The sequence below is a fragment of the Salvelinus fontinalis genome, chromosome 8 (genome assembly GCF_029448725.1).
Source record: "Salvelinus fontinalis isolate EN_2023a chromosome 8, ASM2944872v1, whole genome shotgun sequence".
In the NCBI taxonomy this organism is placed as follows: Eukaryota; Metazoa; Chordata; class Actinopteri; order Salmoniformes; family Salmonidae; genus Salvelinus; species Salvelinus fontinalis.
Genome location: NC_074672.1, coordinates 49,537,777 through 49,565,125, shown reverse-complemented (window position 1 = coordinate 49,565,125; position 27,349 = coordinate 49,537,777). Strand labels below are relative to the sequence as shown.

At 42.6% G+C, this 27,349-nt stretch overlaps 1 protein-coding gene across 3 annotated transcripts in view; it reads left to right on the top strand.

Annotated features, from left to right (window-relative positions):
* The first annotated feature begins 9,209 nt into the window (after window positions 1-9,209).
* ikbkg (inhibitor of nuclear factor kappa B kinase regulatory subunit gamma) overlaps window positions 9,210-27,349 on the top strand; it is a 91,919-nt gene continuing 73,779 nt past the window's right edge. The window contains exons 1-8 of one of the 3 annotated variants that reach the window (XM_055932755.1): window positions 9,210-9,343; window positions 18,191-18,444; window positions 18,826-19,079; window positions 21,021-21,194; window positions 21,282-21,340; window positions 21,415-21,462; window positions 21,944-22,046; window positions 27,253-27,349. The exon at window positions 27,253-27,349 is cut by the window's right edge and continues 19 nt beyond it. In XM_055932755.1, the coding sequence (XP_055788730.1) occupies window positions 18,192-18,444; window positions 18,826-19,079; window positions 21,021-21,194; window positions 21,282-21,340; window positions 21,415-21,462; window positions 21,944-22,046; window positions 27,253-27,349 (988 nt within the window). In that variant the 5' untranslated portion in view covers window positions 9,210-9,343; window position 18,191. Of the gene's footprint in view, window positions 9,344-10,578; window positions 10,877-18,187; window positions 18,445-18,825; window positions 19,080-21,020; window positions 21,195-21,281; window positions 21,341-21,414; window positions 21,463-21,943; window positions 22,047-27,252 lie in introns of those variants that run through there. The other 2 variants (XM_055932754.1, XM_055932753.1) reach the window with 2 other exon arrangements.

The window sequence follows — 27,349 nt, the reverse complement described above, 5'->3', positions numbered from 1 at the left end:
GGCTCCTAAATGCTGGGTTCCAGGGGCTTGGGGTACTTAGGAAACCGGGATACTGGGGTGGTGTCAAAAAGGCGCTGTCTCACATGTTCTCGGAGGCGGTTATCGATCCTGATTGCCATCGTTATCAGGGACTCGAGGTCCTTTTCCAGTTCCCAAGGGGCAAGTTCATCCAGGAAGAAAGCGGTGACCAGGGTCTCCGTATCCCACCCACTCTCGGCCGCGAGGGTGCAGAACTCAATGGTGAAGTCAGCCTCTGTTCTGGACCAATTGGCAGATGTTGAACAGTCGGCGGGTTGCCGACTGGGTGGTCGAAGACTCGTCGCAGCTCGCCAATGAAGGCTAATATGGAGCGGCAGGATGGTGGCTTGTGTTCCCACACTGCCGTTGCCCACGCCAGGGCCTTGCCCGAGAGTAGAGAGATGATGTAGGCGATCATGGTCCGATCCGTGTGAAACGAGGAGGACTGTAGCTCGAACACCAGAGAACACTGAGTGAGGAACCCATTGCATCCTCCCGGGTGGCCGTCATACCGCTCAGGGGCTGGGATCTTGGGTTCCCGGTACAGGATCCCTGGAGGAACTATGGCTACACATGTAGCACTGGGCGATGAGACTTGGACATTGGCTCCTCCTGGGTTGAGGTTGGACTGTGGTTGGAGAGAGTGGGTAAGTGCCCGGAGGGTCTACACATGTAGCACTGGGCGATGAGACTTGGACATTGGCTCCTCCTGGGTTGAGGTTGGACTGTGGTTGGAGAGAGAAGGTAAGTGCCCGGAGGGTCTCTGATATTTGGGATAGTTGTTCTTGCTGCCGCCCCAGCAGTGCTCCTTGGTGGGTTACAACATTCTTGATCTGGGTGATCTCTGCTGGTTCCAAGTTTGTACAGAAGCTTGCAGTGACGTGGTAAGGTTGGACCCAGGTGCAGAGAAGAGACCTGGCGAGGAATCAGTGGTTAAGGATAAACATAATACTTTACTGAGAAACGGTAGCCGCAGGATCACAGTACACTTGAAAAAACAACAAACACTAAGTGTCAAAAACTCACTCAGGAAACGAACGTACACTGTAAACAATTCAAGCTTCTGCAAAGGACAACAGAAAACACACCTCTTAAAACCCCTACATATTGGTGACCCCCCGCGGGGCGGTTGAGCTAACGTAGGCTAATGTGATTAGCATGAGGTTGAAAGTAACAAGAACAATTCCCAGGACATAGACATATCTGATATGGGCAGAAAGCTTCAATTCTTGTTAATCTAACTGCACTGTTCAATTTACAGTAGCTATTACAGTGAAAGAATACCATGCTATTGTTTGAGGAGAGTGCACAATTATGATGTTATGAACTTGAAAATGTATTAATAAACCAACTAGGCACATTTGGGCAGTCTTGATACAACATTTTGAACAGAAATGCAATGGTTCATTGAATCAGTCTAAAACTTTGCACATACACTGCTGCCATTTAGTGGGATACTTTTAAATTGTGCCTAACCGGGAATGTTACATTTTGGCCTTTCTCTTGCATTTCAAAGATTTTTTTCTTCTTCCTTGTATTAGCTTTTACCAGATCTAATGTGTTATATTCTCACATTTCCACAAACTTCAAAGTGTTTCCTTTCAAATGGTATCAATAATATGCATATCCTTGCTTCAGGTCCTGAGCTCCAGACAGTTAGATTTGGGTATGTCATTTCAGATGAACATTTTAAAAAGGGTCCTTAACAGGGAAATCATAACGAATAAATTAGACACACCTTGGTGTCGTTAATGTCTTTAGGGCGGTCTCTGTCGCCCTCTGGTAACAGGTAGAAGCATGACAAGCAATCCTAATGCAATATTAGCATCCCAGTGAAACACCACTCTTCTGGCTATTTATCATAAACATTAAGCACAATAGCTTATTTTGTTGTACAATGCATGAACGCTTTCCCTTTCTACCGTCCACGATGTAGCAGTCAGACCAACTCATCTGCAAGACAACACATAAAGGAATCCAAGATGGTGTAGCAGTCAGACCAGCTCATCTGCAAGACAACACATAAAGGAGTCCAAGATGGTGTAGCAGTCAGAACAACTCATCTGCAAGACAACACATAAAGGAATCCAAGATGGTGTAGCAGTCAGACCAACTCATCTGCAAGACAACACATAAAGGAATCCAAGATGGTGTAGCAGTCAGACCAACTCATCTGCAAGACAACACATAAAGGAATCCAAGATGGTGTAGCAGTCAGACCAACTCATCTGCAAGACAACACATAAAGGAATCCAAGATGGTGTAGCAGTCAGACCAACTCATCTGCAAGACAACACATAAAGGAATCCAAGATGGTGTAGCAGTCAGACCAACTCATCTGCAAGACAACACATAAAGGAATCCAAGATGGTGTAGCAGTCAGACCAACTCATCTGCAAGACAACACATAAAGGAATCCAAGATGGTGTAGCAGTCAGACGCCCGTGTATATATCTTTTTTTTCCTTCGCATATATTTCGTATATATTTTTTACCTCAATTTCAACATTCTTGCAACCCACCTCACCCAATGTGGTATGGATCTGCTATTTTCAATACTTTAGAACTGGGATCCCCAACAGGAGCTAGCCAGCTAACTAGCTACTAGTCAGCTAGCCACTGCTAGCCACTGCTAGCGGTCATCAGCTAACCGGTCAACTCCTGCCAGTCTGCACAGCACGATTCAACCCAGAGCATACCGGACTGCTATTTCTCCACATCTCCGGATTCCTACCGCAAACTCTGAACCTTTTCACCTGGATCATCGCAGTTAGCTAGCTGCTATCCGAGTGGCTACTCCTGGCTAACGTCTCTGTCCCGAAGCAAGCACCAGTTAGCCTGGAGCTAGCCTAGTGCTAGGCCCTTCTACCAGCTAGCTGTAGCCCACTCCTTGGGCTACAGTACCTATTTTGCCAATTGGTCTGGACCCTTTTACTGCATACACGGAGCCCTGCCGATCCAACACGACTGGTCTGCTGACGTAACCGTCCGAGGGGGCTACAACAGACTCTTCCGTCGCGACGTCCCCCTAAGGCCCTTCTGCTAGCCCTGGCCCGCTAGCTGTCTGAATCGCCGTGTCTCCAGCCCGCCTAGCTACTCACCGGACCCTATGATCACTCAGCTACGCATGCCTCTCCCTAATGTCAATATGCCTTGTCTATTGCTGTTTTGGTTAGTGATTATTGTCTTATTTCACTGTAGAGCCTCCAGCCCTGCTCAATATGCCTTAGCTAGCCCTTTTGTTCCACCTCCCACACATGCAGTGACCTCACCTGGTTTAAATGGTGTCTCTAGAGACAAAACCTCTCTCATCATCACTCAATTGTTAGGTTTACCTCCACTGTATTCACATCCTACCATACCCTTGTCTGTACATTATGCCTTGAATCAATTTGTCCACGCCCAGAAATCTGCTCCTTTTACTCTTTGTTCCCATCACACTAGACCAACAGTTCTTATAGCCTTTAGCAGTTCCCTTATGCTACTCCTCCTCTGTTCCTCTGTTGAAGTTAATCCAGGCCTTTCAGCGCCTAGCTCCACTCCCATTTCCCAGGCGCTCTCATTTGTTGACTTCTGTAACCATAAAATCCTTGGTTTCATGCATGTTAACATTAGAAGCCTCCTCCCTAAGTTTGTTTTATTCACTGCCTTAGCACACTCTGCCAACCCGGATGTCCTAGCCGTGTCTGAATCCTGGCTTAGGAAGACCAACAAAAACCCTGAAATTTCCTTCCCTAACTATAACATTTTCAGACAAGATAGAACTGCCAAAGGGGGCGGAGTTGCAATCTACTGCAGAGATAGCCTGCAGAGTTCTTAATCAAATCAAATCAAATTGTATTTTTCACATACACATGGTTAGCAGATGTTAATGCGAGTGTAGTGAAATAATTGTGCTTCTAGTTCCGACCGTGCAGTATTATCTAACAAGTAATATAACCTAACAATTTCACAACAACTACCTTATACACACAAGTGTAAAGGAATGAATACTAATATGTATATAATAATGTATAAATGGGTGATGCCCGAACGGCATAGGCAAGATGCAGTAGATGGTATAGAGTACAGTATATACATATGAGATGAGTAATGTAGGGTATGAAAACATTATATAAAGTGGCATTGTTAAAAGTGGCTAGTGATACATTACATCAAGATGCAGTAGATGGTATAGCGTACAGTATATACATATGAGATGAGTAATGTAGGGTATGTAAGCATTATATAAAGTGGCTAGTGATACATTGATTATACTATCCAGGTCTGTGCCCCAAACAATTTTTGGGATCCTGTCTTCAACCAGGATCTCAGCGATCACTGCCTCATTGCCTGCGTCCGTAATGGGTCTGCGGTCAAACGACCACCCCTCATCACTGTCAAACGCTCCCTAAAACACTTGAGCGAGCAGGCCTTTCTAATCGACCTGGCCCGGTTATGTTGGAAGTATATTGACCTCATCCCGTCAGTAGAGGATGCCTGGTTACTCTTTAAAAGTGCTTTCCTCACCATCTTAAATAAGCATGCCCCATTCAAAAAATGTAGAACCAGGAATAGATATATCCCTTGGTTCTCTCCAGACCTGTCTGCCCTCGACCAGCACAAAAACATCCTGTGGCGTTCTGCATTAGCATCGAATAGCCCCCGCGATATGCAACTTTTCAGGGAAGTTAGGAACCAATACACGCAGTCAGTCAGGAAAGCAAAGGCTAGCTTTTTCAAACAGAAATTTGCATCCTGTAGCACAAACTCCAAAAAGTTCTGGGACACTGTAAAGTCCATGGAGAATAAGAGCACCTCCTCCCAGCTGACCACTGCACTGAGGCTAGGAAACACTGTCACCACTGATAAATCTACGATAATTTGAGAATTTTAAAAAGCATTTTTCTACGGCTGGCCAAGCTTTCCACCTGGCTACCTCTGCCCCTTTCAACTGCCCTGCACGCCCCACAGCAACTTGCCCAAGCCTCCCCCATTTCTCCTTCACCCAAATCCAGATAGCTGATGTTCTGAAAGAGCTGCAAAATCTGGACCCCTACAAATCAGCTGGGCTAGACAATCTGGACCCTCTCTTTCTAAAAAATGGCGCTGCAAATGTTGCAACCCCTATTACCAGCCTGTTCAACCTCTCGTATCATTTGAGATCCCCAAAGATTGGAAAGCTTCCGCGGTCTTCCCCCTCTTCAAAGGGGGAGACACTCTAGACCCAAACTGTTACAGACCTATATTTATCCTACCCTGCCTTTCTAAGGTCTTCGAAAGCCAAGTTAACAAACAGATCACCGACCATTTGGAATCCCACCGTACCTTCTCCGCTATGCAATCTGGTTTCTGAGCTGGTCATGAGTGCACCTCAGCCACGCTCAAGGTCCTAAACGATATCATAACCGCCATCGATTAAAGACAGTACTGTACAGCTGTATTCATCAACCTGGCCAAGGCTTTTGACTCTGTCAATCACCACATTCTTATCTGCAGACTCAACAGCCTTGGTTTCTCAAATGACTCCCTCGCCTGGTTCACCAACTACTTCTCAGATAGAGTTCAGTGTGTCAAATCGGAGGGCCTGTTGTCCGGACCTCTGGCAGTCTCTATGGGGGTGCCACAGGGTTCAATTCTCGGGCCGACTCTCTTCTCTGTATACATCAATGATGTTGCTCTCGCTGCAGGTGATTCTTTGATCCACCTCTATGCAGACGACGCCATTCTGTATACTTCTGGCCCTTCTTTGGACACTGTGTTAACTAACCTCCAGACGAGCTTCGATGCCATACAACTCTCCTTCTGTTGCCTCCAACTGCTCTTAAACACAAGTTAAACTAAATGCATGCTCTTCAACTGATCGCTGCCCACACCTGCCCGCCCGTCCAGCATCACTACTCTGGACGGTTCTGACTTATATGTGGACAACTACAAATATCTAGGTGTCTGGTCAGACTGTAAACTCTTCTTCCAGACTCACATCAAGCATCTCCAATCCAAAATTAAATCTAGAATCTGCTTCCTATTTCACAACAAAGCATCCTTCACTCATGCTGCCAAACATACCCTCGTAAAACTGACTATCCTACCGATCCTTGACTTCAGTGATGTCATTTACAAAATAGCCTCCAACACTCTACTCAGCAAGTTGGATGCAGTCTATCACAGTGCCATCCATATACTACCCACCACTGCGACCTGTATGCCCTCGTTGGCTGGCCCTTGCTTCATATTCGTCACCAAACCCACTGGCTCCAGGTCATCTATAAGTCTTTGCTAGGTAAAGCCCCACCTTATCTCAGCTCACTGATCACCATAGCAGCACCCACCCGTAGCACGCGTTCCAGAAGGTATATTTCACTGGTCACCCCCAAAGCCAATTCCTCATTTGGCCGCCTTTCCTTCCAGTTCTCTGCTGCCAATGACTGGAACGAATTGCAAAAGTCACTGAAGCTGGAGACTTATCTCCCTCACTAGCTTTAAGCATCAGCTGTCAGAGCAGCTCACAGATCATTGCACCTGTACATAGCCCATCTGTACATAGCCTATCCAACTATCTCATTCCCATACTGTATTTATTTATTTATTTATTTATCCTGCTCCATTGCACCCCTGGTATCTCTACTTGCACATTCATCTTCTGCACATCCTACCATTCCAGTGTTTAATTGCTATATTGTAATTACTTTGCCACCATGGCCTGTTTATTGCCTTACCTCTCTTATCCTACCTCATTTGCACATGCTGTATATAGACTTTTCTACTGTATTATTGACTGTATGTTTGTTTTACTCCATGTGTAACTCTGTGTTGTTGTATGTGTCGAACTGCTTTGCTTTATCTTGGTCAGGATTTAGTTCTAAATGAGAACTTGTTGTCACGCCCTGACCATCCAACTACCTTATCCCCTTATCCACATTTTTTCCTTCTTTTTCTCTCTCCTCATTACCGGCCCCGGACTGGGGACCCTCGTTGCGGGCCCAAGACTGGGGACCCTCACTGCCGGCCCCAGACTGGGGACCCTCGTTGCGGGCCCCGGATTGGGGACCGTCGCTGTGGGCCCCGGACTGGAGACCGTTGCTGGAGGCTCCGGACTGGAGACCCTCGTTGCGGGCCCCGGACTGGGGACCGTCGCTGGAGGCTCCGGACTGGAGACCCTCGTTGCGGGCCCCGGACTGGAGACCGTCACTGGAGGCTCCGGACTGGAGACCCTCGTTGCGGGCCCCGGACTGGGGACCGTCGCTGGAGGCTCCGGACTGGTGACCGTCGCTGGAGGCTCCGGACTGGGGACCGTCGCTGGAGGCTCCGGACTGAGGACCGTCGCTGGGGGCTCCGGACTGGGTACCGTCGCTGGAGGCTCCGAACTGGAGACCATCGCAGGTGGCCTGGTCCTTGGAGGAGGCACAGGATGGACCGGCCTGTGGGGGAGCACTGGAGATCTGGTGCGTATCCCTGGCACCACTCTTCCTGGCTGAATGCCCACTTTAGCCCGGCACCTCCAGAGTGCAGCCACAGGTCGAACCGGGCTGTGGGGGAGCACTGGAGATCTGGTGCTTGACACGTGCACCTCTCCTCTTGGCTGAATGCCCACTTTAACCTGGCACGGGCAGAGCGCAGGCATAGGACGCACTGAGCAGTCACAGCCCACCGGAGACACAGTGCGCAGAGCTGCCACAATCTGCCCTGGCTGGATGCCCACTCTAGCGTGGCACTTGCGGGCTATGAGAGCGCACTGGAGACACTGTGCGCTTTACCGCATAACACGGTGCCTGACCAGTACCACGCTCCCTACGGTAAGCACGGGGAGTTGGCTCTACACTGACTCTGCCACTCTCCCCGTGTGCCTCCCCCCCAAAACATTTTCTTGTGCTTGCTCCGCTGTGCCAACTCCTCGTACTGTCGCCGTTCCACCTTTGCTGCTTCTAGCTCCTCCTTAGGACGGCGAAATTCACCAGCCTGTGCCCAGGGTCCCTTGCTTTCAATGACCTCCTCCCATGTCCAGAAAGCGCTGCTCCTCCCGGCCACGCTGCTTGGTCCTTTGGTGGTGGGTAGTTCTGTCACAGCCGTCGAAAGAAGTGGACCAAAGTGCAGCATTGTGAGCGTACATTTCCTTTTATTATAGAATGTCGCCCACAAAACAAGTAACAAAAAAATAAAGGACATAGAATGCCACCGAAATCACACCCTGACCAAACCAAATAGAGATAAAAAGGCTCTCTAAGGTCAGGGTGTGACACAGTATCTCTACTTGCACATCTATCATTCCAGTGTTTAATTGCTAAATTGTAATTACTTTGCCACCGTGGCCTATTTATTGCCTTAACTCCCTTATCTTACCTCATTTGCACACACTGTATATAGACTTTTCTAATGTGTTATTGACTGTATGTTTGTTTTACTCCATGTGTAACTCTGTGTTGGGATCCTGTGTCGCACTGCTTTGCTTTATCTTGGCCAGGTCACAGTTGTAAATGAGAACTTGTTCTCAACTGGCCTACCTGGTTAAATATAGGTGTTCAACTAGCCTACCTGGTTAAATAAAGGTGTTCTCAACTGGTCTACCTGGTTAAATGAAGGTGAAATAAATAAAAATAAACATATCTTTATTTATTTATTTTTTATTTCACCTTTATTTAACCAGGTAGGCAAATTGAGAACACGTTCTCATTTACAATTGCGACCTGGCCAAGATAAAGCAAAGCAGTTCGACACATACAACAACACATAGTTACACATGGAGTAGAACAAACATACAGTCAATAATACAGTGAAAAATAAGTCTATATACAATGTGAGCAAGTGAGGTGAGATAAGGGAGGTGAAGGCAAATAAAATATATTAATAAATAAAAATATAAAAAAGGCCACGGTGGCGAAGTAAATACAATATAGCAAGTAAAAAAACACTGGAACGGTTGGTTTGCAGTGGAAGAAGGTGCAAAGTAGAGATAGAAATAATGGTCAGTGGTAGCTTAATTCACTAACAGGTACTGAGAAAATCGATTATGTTACTTGTTTACTTGTTATTTGTGTTAAATATTTCCATTCTGGGATAGTTGTTCACTGAATTGTTAGCACTAGTTGGTCACGCTGCTACATCGGCTACAATGTAAACAGACGTAGCTAGCTAGCATATAAAATCCAGTTTTGTTGCCATGGTGTCATCTCGTTGCCATGGGATGCATTGTTGCGCACTAAATCTCCGAGGGGTTCGTGCTGAAGGCAAGAACAAGATGTCTGGAGAAGTACAGTATTATCATAAGGAGACATATACTCAGAATACGGAGGAGGAATGGAGGGAAAAAGAGAGGCAGAGGAAGTCTAAGAGAGAGAGAGAGGATTAAGGTGAGCTTGAGTCGGTTAAAAATGGTGGGAAAAAAGGGAGATGGTTTGTTAAAGTGGTAGAAAATGTAAGCAGAGTGAGTTGAATACAGGAGGAGGAATGGAAGTGAAGGAGGGCAAAGTATCTGAGGTGGGTAGGTGTGGTGAAGTTCTCAGAGCCCGAGGCTTACACCAAGGGTCAGGTTAAAGATGAGTCTATGACAGTAGGAGTGACGTTTTTGGAAAAAGTTGACCATTGTCTTTTGGCTGACCTACTTGTGGTTTCAGGGTGGATGAAAACAGAGTTGGGTGCTGTGGAATCTGTGAGGGGAACCAGAAGTGGTCTTGTGATAATTGTTTGTGTTTCTGCTGGTCAGAGGGAGCAGGCGCTCTGTGTTAAACGAATGGGGGAAAGAGATGTGAATTGTTTTGCTCTCAAGAAAAGGGCACCATTGAAAGGAGTGATTACTGGGGTAGTGGTAAATGTGAAAGCTGACCAACTGAAGGGGAAGATTCCCGGTGTTTGTGATGCTCATCATTTGGTGTAACGCAGACAGGGTGGCGTGAGTTGTGAAACAGAAGAGTCGTTGTCTGTTCTTTTGAGTTGTGATGTTGAGTCTTTTCCCGACAAAGTGATGTTAGGATATAGGAGTTAATAACCTGTACGAGCTTTTGTGCCGAATACATTACGTTGTTACAGGTGTCAAGCTTATGGGCAGGTGGCAGCAGTGTGTAGGAGGAAGGTTCCTAGGTGTGAGAAGTGTGCCGAAGGGGATGAGACAAAGGAATGTGTAGCATTGGGGAAAGTAGTGATATGTGTTAACTGCAGGGATGCCGATGGGACTGGGGATCAGAAATGTCCCGTGTGAGAGAGGCAGGTTGAGGTTTCCAGGGTTAGAGTAATGCAGAAGTTGACATTTGCTGAGGCAGTGAAGAAAGTAGAGGAAGATGGGCCAAGGGGGAGGGATCCTGAGAGGAGGGGTGTAGTAGATCTGTACCAGAACAGAGGGAGGGATCCTGAGAGGAGGGGTGTAGTAGATCTGTACCAGTACAGAGGGATAAACCAACAAGTGATATGTTTCAGTAAGATTGGATTTTTAGCATTTATGGCCTGAAGTAGGCCTAAATAGATGTAAATAGTGCAGTAACGCATTTTTTTTTTGTGAGTGTAGTGTTAGATGGTAGGGTATTTATTTTGAAGCAGGATAAGGGAGTTGTACTCCAGTCTAGTAGGAGGCGGTAATGCAACATGTATTGGATGCCAGACGCCGATAATCTTCAAAGAAGATGACGTCATCTCGCACAGTGCGGAAGTAGGAATTCCTGGCGCAAGCTAGCATAGCTCAGTCACTTTGACAGCTACATTAGCATCATGTCAAGAGACCTATCGCTAGAAATAATTTTACCAGATTTGAATAGAAACACAACGTAGAGTTGGGTGTCAGTTGCGGAAATACGCTTGGTCTGCGACAATCAAACCAAAGCTAGCTAGGTGAATTAACTAGCGTTAGCCTGATTAACGCTAGCTAGCTACGTCAAGAGAGCTACAGAGAAAAGGTAAGCTTTCTTGACATCAAGTTAGCTAGATATGTCATTGGCTGCCACTGTTGCGCTAACTAGCTGACGTGATGGTCATGGCTAGCCCGAATTAGCCATGTTAGGTAGCTAGTCCCATGTCAGTCTAGCTAACCTTACCAAACCAATGGTGTTGTTGACGGCTTTCTAGCTATAGGCTTTATATGACTGGATGACTTGCAAATAGTTGGCAAGCGAGCTGGCCGTATTTCATTAGCTAACACGGTCTGTATTTAGCAGGAGTTTGCTAAGTAAAGATAGGTTAGCTAACTAGATAATCACCAACCACCATGATTGAACCAGAAGCGAAAGTGAAAGTAGGCTAGCTCCGAGCAGACTGACTGTTTTTCCATTAACTTGTCCAGTGACTTGTTTTGTTGACATTTAGAAAGTTCGCGTAGAAAATAGATGTGACAATATCATTTTAGGGCGCGTTTCCATTGAACCAAGTGTTGTCGCTAAACTGGAGGTAATGACGACACACACAACGTTACAGTACAGTGTTGAATCAAAATGTATTGGTTGAAGTGTTTCCATAACCCATTTAGACAAGTTGATCATTAGATTGGCGACAGCATGTATGCCCTCCCACCTCATGTCTTATGTAGCCCGCATGGACAGACCGCATTCATCGACTAATATTTGTAGGCTGCACACATTTACATTTTGTAACGCTTTTTTATGCATTCGACATGGAGCCCAGTTTAATAATATTAGCATATGTCACAGCCGGTTGCCGTAGTTTTGAAGTGTACCAGTATAGCTTCCGTCCCTCTCCTTGCCCCGAACCAGGGACCCTCTGCACACATTGACAACAGTTACCTGTCGCCCCACAAAAGCCGCGACCTTTAAAATAACAGGGAAAACAACTACTTCAAGGTCTCAGAGTAAGTGACGCCACCGATTGAACGGCTATTAGCGTGCACCACCGCTAACTAGCGAGCCAATTCACAGCGGTTACACTCCTATTAGCTCTGTTGAACAGCGTGGCACCAACTCGCTTTCCGCTGTATTCCCAGCCCGTTGTTCTGCGTTACAATGCCGGCTTCGCGTTAACCCTGGAGGCTTAGCTCATGTAACTTGGTGGGCAGCTCACTGTTCGCCCGGGTACACGTTGTTGTAACCCATAGTGATGGCTGGCGCATAACTATCATACGTTAAACATGTTCTGGTCATGGTTAACCATTTCTTTTTTTTCAGAAAAATGTTGTAAAATCTAAACAAAACGCATGTCTCTGTCCTCTTTTTCAAGATGTGATCGATTTCATTCTTCATTCAAAGACTCAATCATGGACACTCTTACTGACAGTTGTGGCTGCTTTGCGTGATGTATTGTTGTCTCTACCTTCTTGCTCTTTGTGCTTTTGACTGTGCCCAATAATGTTTACCATGTTTTTGTGTTGCTACCATGTTGTGTTGCTGCCATGCTGTGTTGTCTTAGGTCTCTCTTTATGTAGTTGTCTCTCTTATGTGTGTTTTGTCCTATATTTATATTGTATTTATTTTTTAAATCCCAGGCCCCCGTCCCCGTAGGAGACCTTTTTGGTAGGCCGTCATTGTACATTTTAATTTGTTCTTAACTGACTTGCCTAGTTAAATAAAGGTTCATTGAATAAAATAAAACATTTAAACAACCAGAAGACATAACCTTTATTCTTTTGATGATTTGTTATCTAAATGGCTGCTGGGTAATTTGACATGCATCACAATCTGTTTGTTCATGAGCATCAAATTGAGCGAATGTTGCGCAGGTTCACTGAGTTGCAAACCATATGGATAGGGTTTAGCTCATTGATTTGTAGATCTGATGCTGTTTCTACCTCAGAGTATGAGACTAGCAAGTGTCGTGAATGAGGTATGTACTACCCGCAGAAGGCCACAGGAAGGAGGAAGAGAGCTATAAACCATACTCCTCCCTCCCCCCATGACATGTTCACACCTACGGACAAACGGGCGTGATCACTCTGGGTAATTTGTCTGCGTTGTTTGGGGGTTTGATTAGAATGCTTATTTAGAGCGTCCAGTTTCGATTACCGCAACAGCATTTGAGCTCGTCACACTGTTTTTTTTTTTTCTTCACAGAAACATTTTGCATGAACACAGTCCTTACAAAGTTATGTCCTGAATGTAACACGTTTATTGTTGGATGAAATATACAGACATTCACAGAAGTAATGACCGCATAATGCAATCATCCAAACCGGAAAATGTAGGCTACATTAGCATCAAAAGTTTGGACACACCTACTCATTCCAGGGTTTTTCTCTAGTTTGACTATTTTCTACATTGTAGAATAATAGTGAAGACATCAAAACTATGAAATAACACATATGGAATCATGTAGTAACCAAAAAAAGTGTTAAACAAATCAGAGTATATGTTATATGGGAGATTCTTCAAAGTAGCCACTGTTTGCCTTAATGACAGCTTTGCACACACTTAGCATTCTCTGCACGGGATAAGTTCATTAGAGTTACCAGTCTCAGAAAGTAGCAATTAACTGCACACTTAGCATTCTCTGCACGGGATAAGTTCATTAGAGTTACCAGTCTCAGAAAGTAGCAATTAACTGCACACTTAGCATTCTCTGCACGGGATAAATTCATTAGAGTTACCAGTCTCAGAAAGTAGCAATTAACTGCACTCTTAGCATTCTCTGCACGGGATAAGTTCATTAGAGTTACCAGTCTCAGAAAGTAGCAATTAACTGCACACTTAGCATTCTCTGCACGGGATAAGTTCATTAGAGTTACCAGTCTCAGAAAGTAGCAATTAACTGCACACTTAGCATTCTCTGCACGGGATAAGTTCATTAGAGTTACCAGTCTCAGAAAGTAGCAATTAACTGCACACTTAGCATTCTCTGCACGGGATAAGTTCATTAGAGTTACCAGTCTCAGAAAGTAGCAATTAACTGCACACTTAGCATTCTCTGCACGGGATAAGTTCATTAGAGTTACCAGTCTCAGAAAGTAGCAATTAACTGCACACTTAGCATTCTCTGCACGGGATAAGTTCATTAGAGTTACCAGTCTCAGAAAGTAGCAATTAACTGCACACTTAGCATTCTCTGCACGGGATAAGTTCATTAGAGTTACCAGTCTCAGAAAGTAGCAATTAACTGCACACTTAGCATTCTCTGCACGGGATAAGTTCATTAGAGTTACCAGTCTCAGAAAGTAGCAATTAACTGCACTCTTAGCATTCTCTGCACGGGATAAGTTCATTAGAGTTACCAGTCTCAGAAAGTAGCAATTAACTGCACACTTAGCATTCTCTGCACGGGATAAGTTCATTAGAGTTACCAGTCTCAGAAAGTAGCAATTAACTGCACACTTAGCATTCTCTCAACCAGTTTTGTAGCTTTACAGTGATGTGTATCATTATTATTTATTTAATACAAACATTGCAGTAAAACAAGATTGTATTTTGGGTTCTGATAGAGAATGACTGTTGAACTAAGCTCATGAGGCATTTCTAAGTTATATTATTTTCTGAATTAATGGGAGATATATATATATTTTTTACTTATAAATTAATGATATGTGGATCCAAAAATGTATGTAGTAACTGTTTATTCACCTTTAACATAAACACAGACACTAGACACACGCTGGAAATTAGATTCACATATAGACATCTGGTAGATCTTAAGAGCCTTTGCTGAGCTGTTTGTTTACAGAAGTGTGCTGCCTGTCTGCTTGCCATGCAGAGAATTAGAACAATGTGAATAATGAAAAGGGAAGTATATCAGGTATATCTCACCGGTTTCTTTATTCCATGTGTAACTCTGTGTTGTTGTATGTGTCAAACTGTTTTTGTTTTATCTTGGCCAGGTCTCAGTTGTAAATGAGAACTTGTTCTCAACTAGACTACCTGTTTAAATAAAGGTGCATTTTTTTTTAAAAACAAATTTGCTAGTTCAAACCACATTGTAGAACAGAAAAAAGGGCAAATGGTAGCAGATAAATAGCTGGTTAAATAATACCTTTAGACATTCCTCTTTCCCCAACATAACGGCGATGTCTATTTCAAAATTGATGTTTGGAAGTTCTACACCACTTCATTTAGGATAATCTATTCTGTCTAATGATGTAAATGTGGGTAGCATAGCATGTTGCTAACATTTAAAGATCATATCTTCATGGAAGTCGGGAGGTCGCCCCATTGTTTCCTATAGGGGTATGACTGTCTATATCACCAAAAAAATCGCACAATGTGTATATTTAGATATATTTTCAAGTCGGACACCAATTTAATCAGGAGAATCTCATCTTTTGTAATGACTTAATACGTCTGGGCAGCGAGATCGGTTGTCATCGATCAATAGACCAGAAATAGTCCGACATGTTCGTGTTTTCCCTACTTCCTCATTACGCCGACATAAACACAGTTGACACTATTGAGGAGCGGATCTTCACACAAGCTTTTTCCTCCTTCCAGTTTCGTCCAAACAGATTGTAGCGGTAAAACGAAAAGGGATAAAAACATTTTGTGACATTTAAGGGAAATGTAATTCTAAGCATCACTCCAGTCAGAAGAGACTCTGTGACAGTCAGAAGAGACTCTGTGACAGTCAGAAGAGACTCTGTGACAGTCAGAAGAGACTCTGTGACAGTCAGAAGAGACTCTGTGACAGTCAGAAGAGACTCTGTGACAGTCAGAAGAGACTCTGTGACAGTCAGAAGAGACTCTGTGACAGTCAGAAGAGACTCTGTGACAGGCAGAAGAGACTATGTGAAAGGCAGAAGAGACTCTGTGACAGGCAGCAGAGACTCTGTGACAGGCAGAAGAGACTCTGTGACCGGCAGAAGAGACTCTGTGACCGGCAGAAGAGACTCTGTGACAGTCAGGAGAGACTCTGTGACAGGCAGGAGAGACTCTGTGACAGTCAGAAGAGACTCTGTGACAGCCAGAAGAGACTCTGTGAAGGTTCGTTCGTTTGCTATGGCCTCGCTGGTGTTCCAGTTTAGCCAACGATCTTTGGCTGTTTTTCAGCCTTTTGGGTGAATTCTGACTTGTTCTATTGTCCAGCCTAATATCTGCCATATTCTAATAATTATCATCAGCCAACACATCGCCGGGGTCCGTGCCACGGTGAAACGTACACTCCTGTAGATCTGATATAATTGGATGGGGAAACTTGCCCTCCTGTAGATCTGATATAATTGGATGGGGAAACTTGCCCTCCTGTAGATCTGATATAATTGGATGGGGAAACTTACACTCGTGTAGATCTGATATAATTGGATGGGGAAACGTACACTCTTGTGGATCTGATATAATTGGATGGGGAAACTTGCACTCCTGTAGATCTGATATAATTGGATGGGGAAACTTGCACTCCTGTAGATCTGATATAATTGGATGGGGAAACTTACACTCCTGTAGATCTGATATAATTGGATGGGGAAACTTGAACTCCTGTAGATCTGATATAATTGGATGGGGAAACTTGCACTCCTGTAGATCTGATATAATTGGATGGGGAAACTTGCACTCCTGTAGATCTGATATAATTGGATGGGGAAACTTACACTCCTGTAGATCTGATATAATTGGATGGGGAAACTTGCACTCCTGTAGATCTGATATAATTGGATGGGGAAACGTACACTCTTGTAGATCTGATATAATTGGATGGGGAAACTTGCCCTCCTGTAGATCTGATATAATTGGATGGGGAAACTTGCACTCCTGTAGATCTGATATAATTGGATGGGGAAACTTGCACTCCTGTAGATCTGATATAATTGGATGGGGAAACTTGCACTCCTGTAGATCTGATATAATTGGATGGGGAAACTTTCCCTCCTGTAGATCTGATATAATTGGATGGGGAAACTTGCACTCCTGTAGATCTGATATAATTGGATGGGGAAACCTGCCCTCCTGTAGATCTGATATAATTGGATGGGGAAACGTACACTCTTGTAGATCTGATATAATTGGATGGGGAAACTTACACTCCTGTAGATCTGATATAATTGGTTGGGGAAACTTGCACTCCTGTAGATCTGATATAATTGGATGGGGAAACTTGCACTCCTGTAGATCTGATATAATTGGATGGGGAAACTTGCCCTCCTGTAGATCTGATATAATTGGATGGGGAAACTTGCCCTCCTGTAGATCTGATATAATTGGATGGGGAAACTTGCCCTCCTGTAGATCTGATATAATTGGATGGGGAAACGTACACTCTTGTAGATCTGATATAATTGGATGGGGAAACTTGCACTCCTGTAGATCTGATATAATTGGATGGGGAAACTTGCACTCCTGTAGATCTGATATAATTGGATGGGGAAACTTGCCCTCCTGTAGATCTGATATAATTGGATGGGGAAACTTGCCCTCCTGTAGATCTGATATAATTGGATGGGGAAACTTGCCCTCCTGTAGATCTGATATAATTGGATGGGGAAACGTACACTCTTGTAGATCTGATATAATTGGATGGGGAAACTTGCACTCCTGTAGATCTGATATAATTGGATGGGGAAACTTGCACTCCTGTAGATCTGATATAATTGGATGGGGAAACTTGCACTCCTGTACATCTGATATAATTGGATGGGGAAACTTGCACTCCTGTAGATCTGATATAATTGGATGGGGAAACTTGCCCTCCTGTAGATCTGATATAATTGGATGGGGAAACTTGCACTCCTGTAGATCTGATATAATTGGATGGGGAAACTTGCCCTCCTGTAGATCTGATATAATTGGATGGGGAAACTTGCCCTCCTGTAGATCTGATATAATTGGATGGGGAAACTTGCCAACCAACCAGAAAAACAAGGCAAAGCCATTCAGACATTGTTGGAAGTCAGATCAATATTTTTTAACTATTACAAATAATGATTTTTGCAAGAAGTAGACATTTAGAATTAAATGTGGAGTGGAACTTTATTGTTACGTGATGAAATCCCGTGCCTCGCGTACCTTCAAAAGTATGTGGCAATCCTAATTTATTGTCACCATATAAAGAAAGTTTGACAAAATAAAAAATCCACCCGCCAAATGGATAAAAATATTATCGATCTTTAGAACATTGCTCCTGTATATATTCCGTTTCCATTACACATGTTGCAATGATTTGTTGTTGTTTGCGACCATTGCTTTTTGTTGAATAAACCTGGGTGACTGAAAACCTACTTAGTGTCTTGTTCTAGAAGCTTTGAGTCATTGGATCAGTGCCTAAAGACAGATACTGTAATGCTGTACAGAACTGATGGTGTGTCTGTATACATTTCTTGTTTTCTAAATAATACGATGTATAATGTCCAGCAGCATGGTGCAGCCCCAGGCAGACATAGCCCTGCAGTGGGAGATGGCAGGGGACGAGGGTGGCGTGCAGCCCCAGGCAGACATAGCCCTGCAGTGGGAGATGGCAGCGGACGAGGGTGGCGTGCAGCCCCAGGCAGACATAGCCCTGCAGTGGGAGATGGCAGGGGACGAGGGTGGCGTGGCTCTTCAGGTTCCTGCTGAGCTGGCAGCCAATGAGGTGGTGACTAGACTACTGGGAGACAACCAGCAGCTCCGAGGTGGGACTCACTCACACACACACACATTTACACATTTACTCTAAACAAACACATACAAGGTAGGACTCTCACTCACTCACTCACTCACTCACTCACTCACTCACTCACTCACTCACTCACTCACTCACTCACTCACTCACACACACACACACACACACTCTAAACAAACACATACAAATATTTTATTTGGATCCACAATGAGGCACAGATTGTATATGTGTGTGTGTGTGTATATATATATGTGTATGTGTGTGTGTGTGTATATATGTGTGTATATTTGTGTGTGTGTGTGTGTGTGTGTGTGTGTGTGTGTGTATATATGTGTGTATATTTGTGTGTGTGTGTGTGTATATATGTGTGTGTGTGTGTGTGTGTGTGTAGAGGCGTTGCAGCGCAGCAACCAGGCCCTGCGTGAGCGCTGTGAGGAGATGGAGGAATGGCAGCGGAGGTCTAGAGAAGAGAGGGAATTCCTCAGCTGTCGTTTCCAGGAGGCCCGGGCGCTAGTGGAGAGACTGGCCATGGAGAACCACAGCCTCACCAGCCTGGCCAGCCCCTCTAGCCCCTCCAACCCTGGAGCGAACCAAGGCCTTCTGGTCAACGGCTCGGAGACCAACGGACCTATGGCAACCTCTCTGGTCAGTGCAGATAGATTGAGGGATGGATATAGATAGATTCAATTGTGTCCCACCCCCCCCCCCCCTCATCAATCTACACACAATACCCTATAATGACAAAGCAAACAGGTTTTTAGAAATGTTTTGGCCAGGTGATGAGCGGTGCCAGGTTTCCTCTAGATGATGCTTGGCATTCAGGCCAAAGAGTTCAGTCTTGGTTTCATCAGACCAGAGAATCTTGTTTCTCATGGCCAGAGTCCTTTAGGTGCCTTTTGGCAAACTGCAAGCGGGCTGTCATGTGCCTTTTACTGAGGAGTGGCTTCCGACTGGCTACTTTACCATAAAGGGCTGATTGGTGGAGTGCTGCACAGATGGTTGTCCTTCTGGAAGGTTCTCCCATCTCCACAGAGGAACTCTAGAGCTCTGTCAGAGTGACCATTGGGTTCTTGGTCACCTCCCTGACCAAGGCCTTTCTTCCCTGATTGCTCAGTTTGGCCGGGTGGCCAGCTCTAGGAAGAGTCTTGGTGGTTCCAAACTTCTTCCATTTAAGAATGATGGAGGCCACTGTGTTCTTGGGGACTTTCAATGGTGTATACATTTTTTGGTACCTTCCCAGATCTGTGTCCTGTCTCAGAGCTCTACAAACAATTCCTTCAACCTCATGGCTTGGTTTTTGCTCTGACATGCGATGTCAACTGTGGGACCTTATATAGACAGGTGTGTGCCTTTCCAAATCATGTTCAATCAATTGAATTTACCACAGGTGGACTCCAATCAAGTTGTAGAAACATCTCAAGGATGATCAATGGAAACAGGATGCACCTGAGCTCAATTTATAGTCTCATAGCAAAAGGTCTGAATACTTATGTAAATAAGGTATTTTGGTTTTTATTTGTAAAAACTATTTCTAAACCTGTTTTTGCTTTGTCTTTATGAGGTGTGTTGATGAGGAAAATAAATAATTTAACCCATTGTAGAAAAAGGCTGTTAACGTTACAAAATATAGAAAAAGTAAAGTGGTCTGAATACTTTCCCAATGCACTGTATGTACAGGACCAGTCAGAAGTTTGGACACACCTACTCATTCCAGGGTTTTTCTTTATTTTGACTATTTTCTACTTTGTAGAATAATAGTGAAGACATCACAACTATGAAATAACACATTTGGAATCCTCAATCAAAAAAGTGTTAAACAAATCAAAATATATTTGAGATTCTTTAAAGTAGCCACCCTTTGCCTTGATGGAAGCTTTGCACACTCTTGGCATTCTCTCAACCAGCTTCACCAGCAATGTGTCACGTTCCTGACCTATTTATGTTAGTTGTTATGTGTGTTAGTTGGTCAGGACGTGAGGTTGGGTGGGCATTCTATGTTTTCTGTTTCTGTGTTGGTTTTGGGTTGCCTGGTATGGCTCTTAATTAGAGGCAGGTGTTTGGCGTTCCTCTAATTAAGAGCCATACCAGGTAGGCGTTGTCACAGTGTTCGTTGTGGGTGATTGTCTCCTGTGTCAGTATGTATGTTCGTGCCACACTGGACTGTAGCGTTTGTTTGTTTCGTTTCGTTTCGATGTCGTCTGTTTCCTGTACGTAAGTTTATGTTTAGTTATGTAAGTTTATGTTCAGGTTTCGTCAACGTCGTTTTCTTGTTTTGTAGTTTTGAAAGTGTTTTGTTTCGTTTCGTGTTGCCATCGTATTCATAATAAAGATGGCTTATTTCCCAAATGCTGCGTTTTGGTCTGAAGATCCTTCTCTCCTCACCTCATCCGAGGATGAGGAGAGCACCAGCCGTTACACAATGCTTTTCCAACAGTCTTGAAGGAGTTCCCACATATGCTGAGCACTTGTTGGCTGCTTTTCCTTCACTCGGTGGTCCAACTCATCCCAAACCAAAACAAGCTTGTTGTTTCTATGGCAACGTGGAGATATACTATCTGTCTTTCAACTTCCTGTCTCTTTCTCTAGCCCGCAGGAGGAGGTAAAGACTTTCTCCAGCTGCTGAAGAGCCACAAAGAGAAGTTAGAGGAAGGGATGAAAGATCTGAGGAGGAGGAATGAAGAGCTGGAGAAAGAGAGGGAGGAGGGAGAGAGAGAGAGAGACTGCCTTCATCGCTCGGTTGAGCAACTCAGAACCAAACTGGTGTGTGTGTGGTGTTGGGGTCATTCTGTGAAGAAATGTAAGAAATGATAGCTTGAAAATGAGAAGTATTATAATTGTGTTCCTTAGAGTTGTGGTGTTACCGAGGAAACGGTTCAGCGTTCCGATGCCCCGCCCTCCTCTGACAGGTAATGACATCATTTTCTGACAGTCAGCATCACTTCCTGCAGTGTGTTGATGTGTCTGCTTCCTGTCTCCTCAGCTCCCACCTGGCCAAACTCACAGAGCAGCTTCAAGCCACACAGGGCAGGTAAGTGTGTCTCACTATTCTGCCTTGTGGTGGTTATGACTTGTGATCCTAAATATGTTCCTGTGTGGTGTGGTGTGTGTGTGTGTGTGGTGTCCCTGTGTGTGGTGTCCTTGTGTGTGTGGTGTGTGTCCGTGCGTGTGTGGTGTGTGTGGTGTGTCCGTGCGTGTGTGGTGTGTCCGTGCGTGTGTGTGTGTGTGTGTGTGTGTGGTGTCCGTGTGTGTGTGTGTGGTGTCCGTGTGTGTGTGTGTGGTGTCCGTGTGTGTGTGTGTGGTGTCCGTGTGTGTGTGTGTGGTGTCCGTGTGTGTGTTGTTGGTGTCCGTGTGTGTGGTGTGGTGTCCGTGTGTGTGTGGTGTGTGTGTGTATGGTGTGGTGTGGTGTGGTGTGTGTGTGTGTGTGTGTGTGTGTGTGTGTGTGTGTGTGTGTGTGTGTGTGTGTGTGTGTGTGGTGTGGCGTCCGTGTGTGTGTGTGTGTGTGTGTGTAGGTACAGAGAGCTGCAGGAGAAGTTAGATTCCCTCCAGAAGAGTTCAGCTCAGAGAGACAGAACTGAAGTGCTGCTTAAACAGAAGGACAAGGACTGTGCCCAGGTACACACTACTACACTATACTATACACTATAAACTATACTATACTATACACTATAAACTATACTATACTATACACTATAAACTATACTATACTATACACACCATAAACAATACTATACACACTATTCTATACACACTATACTATACACTACACACTATACTACACACTACTACACTATACACTACACACCATACACTACTACACTATACTATATTATACACTATAAACTATACTATACAATACACTACACTATAAACAATACTATACACACTATACTATACACTACACACTATACTACACACTACTACACTATACACTACACACTACTTCACTATACTATACTATACACTATAAACTATACTATACACACTATACACTATAAACTATACTATACTATACACACTATACACTATAAACTATACTATACACACTATACACTATAAACTATACTATACACTATAAACTATACTATACTATACACACTATACACTATAAACTATACTATACTATACACACTATACACTATATACTATACTATACACTATAAACTATACTATACACACTATACACTATAAACTATACTATACTATACACACTATACGATACTATACACTATAAACTATACTATACTATACACTATAAACTATACTATACACACTATACTATACACACTATAAACTATACTATACACTATAAACTATACTATACTATACACACTATACTATACACACTATACTATACACTACTACACTATAAACTATACTATACACTATACTATACACTACTACACTATACACTACTACACTATAAACTATACTATACACTATACTATACTATACACACTATACTATACACACTATACTATACACTACTACACTATACACTATACTATACACTACTACACTATACACTACTACACTATAAACTATACTATACACTATACTATACACTACTACACTATACACTACTACACTATAAACTATACTATACACTATACTATACACTACTACACTATACACTACTACACTATGAACTATACTATACACTATACTATACTATACACACTATACTATACACACTATACTATACACTACTACACTATACTGTACACTATACTATACACTACTACACTATAAACTACTATACACTATACTATACACTACTACACTATACACTATACTATACACTACTACACTATAAACTATACTGTACACTATACACTATACTATACACGATACTGTACACTATAAACTATACTATACACACTATAAACTATACTATACACACTATACTACTACACTATACTATACACACTATACTATACGCACTATACACTACTACACTATACTATACACACTACTACACTATACTATACTATACACACTACTATACTATACTATACACACACACACTACACTCACTACACACACACCGCCCCCCACACTACTACACAATACACTATACTATACACACTATACACACTATACTATGCACACTATACTATACACACTATAAACTATACACACGACACTATACACACTATACTATACTATACACACTATACTACACACACTATAAACTATACACACTATACTATACACACTATACTATACACTACTACACTATACACTATACTACTACACCATACTACTATACTACTACACTATACTACACACTACTACACTACACTATACACTATAAACTATACTATACCATACACACTACTACACTATACTATACACTACTACACTATACTATACACCATACACCACACACTACTACACTACACTACACACTACTACACTATACTACTACACTATACTACACACTACTACACTATACTATACACTACTACACACTACTACACTATACACTATACTACTACACTACACTACACACTATACTACACACTACTACACTATACTCCACTACACTATACACCACACTACACACTATACACTACACTACACTACACACTATACTACACTACACTATACACTATACTATACACTACTACACTATACTATACACTACTACACTATACTACACACTACTACACTATACTATACACACTATACTATACACTACTACACTATACTGTACACTATACTATACACTACTACACTATAAACTATACTATACACTATACTATACACTACTACACTATACACTATACTATACACTACTACACTATAAACTATGCTGTACACTATACACTATACTATACACGATACTGTACACTATAAACTATACTATACACACTATAAACTATACTATACACACTATACTACTACACTATACTATACACACTATACTATACGCACTATACACTACTACACTATACTATACACACTACTACACTATACTATACTATACACACTACTATACTATACTATACACACACACACTACACTCACTACACACACACCGCCCCCCACACTACTACACTATACACTATACTATACACACTATACACACTATACTATGCACACTATACTATACACACTATAAACTATACACACGACACTATACACACTATACTATACTATACACACTATACTACACACACTATAAACTATACACACTATACTATACACACTATACTATACACTACTACACTATACACTATACTACTACACCATACTACTATACTACTACACTATACTACACACTACTACACTACACTATACACTATAAACTATACTATACTATACACACTACTACACTATACCATACACTACTACACTATACTATACACCATACACCACACACTACTACACTACACTACACACTACTACACTATACTACTACACTATACTACACACCACTACACTATACTATACACTACTACACACTACTACACTATACACTATACTACTACACTACACTACACACTATACTACACACTACTACACTATACTCCACTACACTATACACCACACTACACACTATACACTACACTACACTACACACTATACTACACTACACTATACACTATACTATACACTACTACACTATACTATACACTACTACACTATACTACACACTACTACACTATACTACACACTACTACACTACTCTACACTACTACACTACACACTACTACACTACACAATATACTCCACTACACTATACACTACACTATACACTACACTACACACTATACTACACCACACTACTACACACTATACTACTACACTATACTACACACCACTACACTATACACTATACTACCACACTATACACCACTACACTATACTACACACTACTACACTATATACTATACTACTATACTATACTACACACTACTACACTATACACTATACTACCACACTATACTGCACACTACTACACTATACTGCACATTACTACACTATACACTATACTACTACACTATACTACACACTACTACACTATACTACTACAGTATACTACACACTACCACACTACTACACTATACTACACACCACTACACTATACACTATACTAGTACACTATACTACACACTACTACACTATACTACATACTACTATACTATACACTACTACACTACACACTATACTCCGCTACACTATACACTATACTACACACTATACACTACACTACACACAATACTACACTACACCACTACACTATACACTATACTACTACACTATACACTACCACACTATACTACTACACTATACTACACACTACTACACTATACACTATACCACTACACTATACTACACACTACTACACTATACTATACACTTCTACACTATATACTATACTGCCACACTATACTACACACTACTACACACTACTACACACTACTACACTATACACTATACTACTACACTATACTACACACTACTATACTATACTACACACTACTACACTATACACGATACCACTACACTATACTACACTATACTACACACTACTACACTGTACACTATACTACTACACTATACTACACACTACTACACTATACTGCACACTACTACACTATACACTATACTACTACACTATACTACACACTACTACACTATACACTATACTACCACACTATACTACACACTACTACACTATACACTATACTACTACACTATACGGCACACTACCACACTATACTACACACTACTACACTATACACTATACTACCACACTATACTACACACTACTACACTATACACTATACTACTACACTATACGGCACACTACCACACTATACTACACACTACTACACTATACTATACACTACTACACTATACACTATAATACTACACGACTACACTAATCTATACACTGCTACACTATACTACACACTACTACACTATACTATACTATACTATACACTGCTACACTATACTATACACTACTACACTATACTGATACACACACTGCTTAAACAGAAGGACAAGGACTGTGCCCAGGTATACACTATACACACTATACTACACACTACACTACACACTACTACACTATACACTACACTGCTACACTATACACTATACTACACTACTACACTGCTACACTATACACTATACTACACTACACACTACTACACACTATTCTACACCTGCATTGCTTGCTGTTTGGGGTTTTATGCTGGGTTTCTGTACAGCACTTTGAGATATCAGCTGATGTAAGAAGGGCTTTATAAATACATTTGATTTGATTTGACTAGACTACACACTATACTACTATACACTATACTGTACCCAGGACCACACTACACTATACACTACACACTACACTATACACTACACTACACACTATACTACTATACACTATACTGTACCCAGGACCACACTACACTATACACTACACACTACACACTACACTATACACTACACTACACACTATACTACTATACACTATACTGTACCCAGGACCACACTACACTATACACTACACTATACACTATACTACTACACACTATACTGTACCCAGGACCACACTACACTATACACTACACACTACACACTGCACAATACACTACACACTACACAATACACACTACACTATACTACTACATACTATACTGTACCCAGGACCACACTACACTACACACTACTACACTACTACACTATACACTACACAGCACATTACACTACTATACACTACACACACACTGTACCCAGGTACACACCGGCCTCAGCCATGTAGTCTGCCACTGAGTCCTTGGTCCTTCCGGTACTAAGAGATGTGTGTGTTTAGCTGGCTAAGGACGGCGAGGCGCTGAAGGCCCAGGTGACGTCTCTCCTGGGAGAGCTGAGAGAGAGACAGAGCTGTCTGGACCGGAGCCAGCAGGACC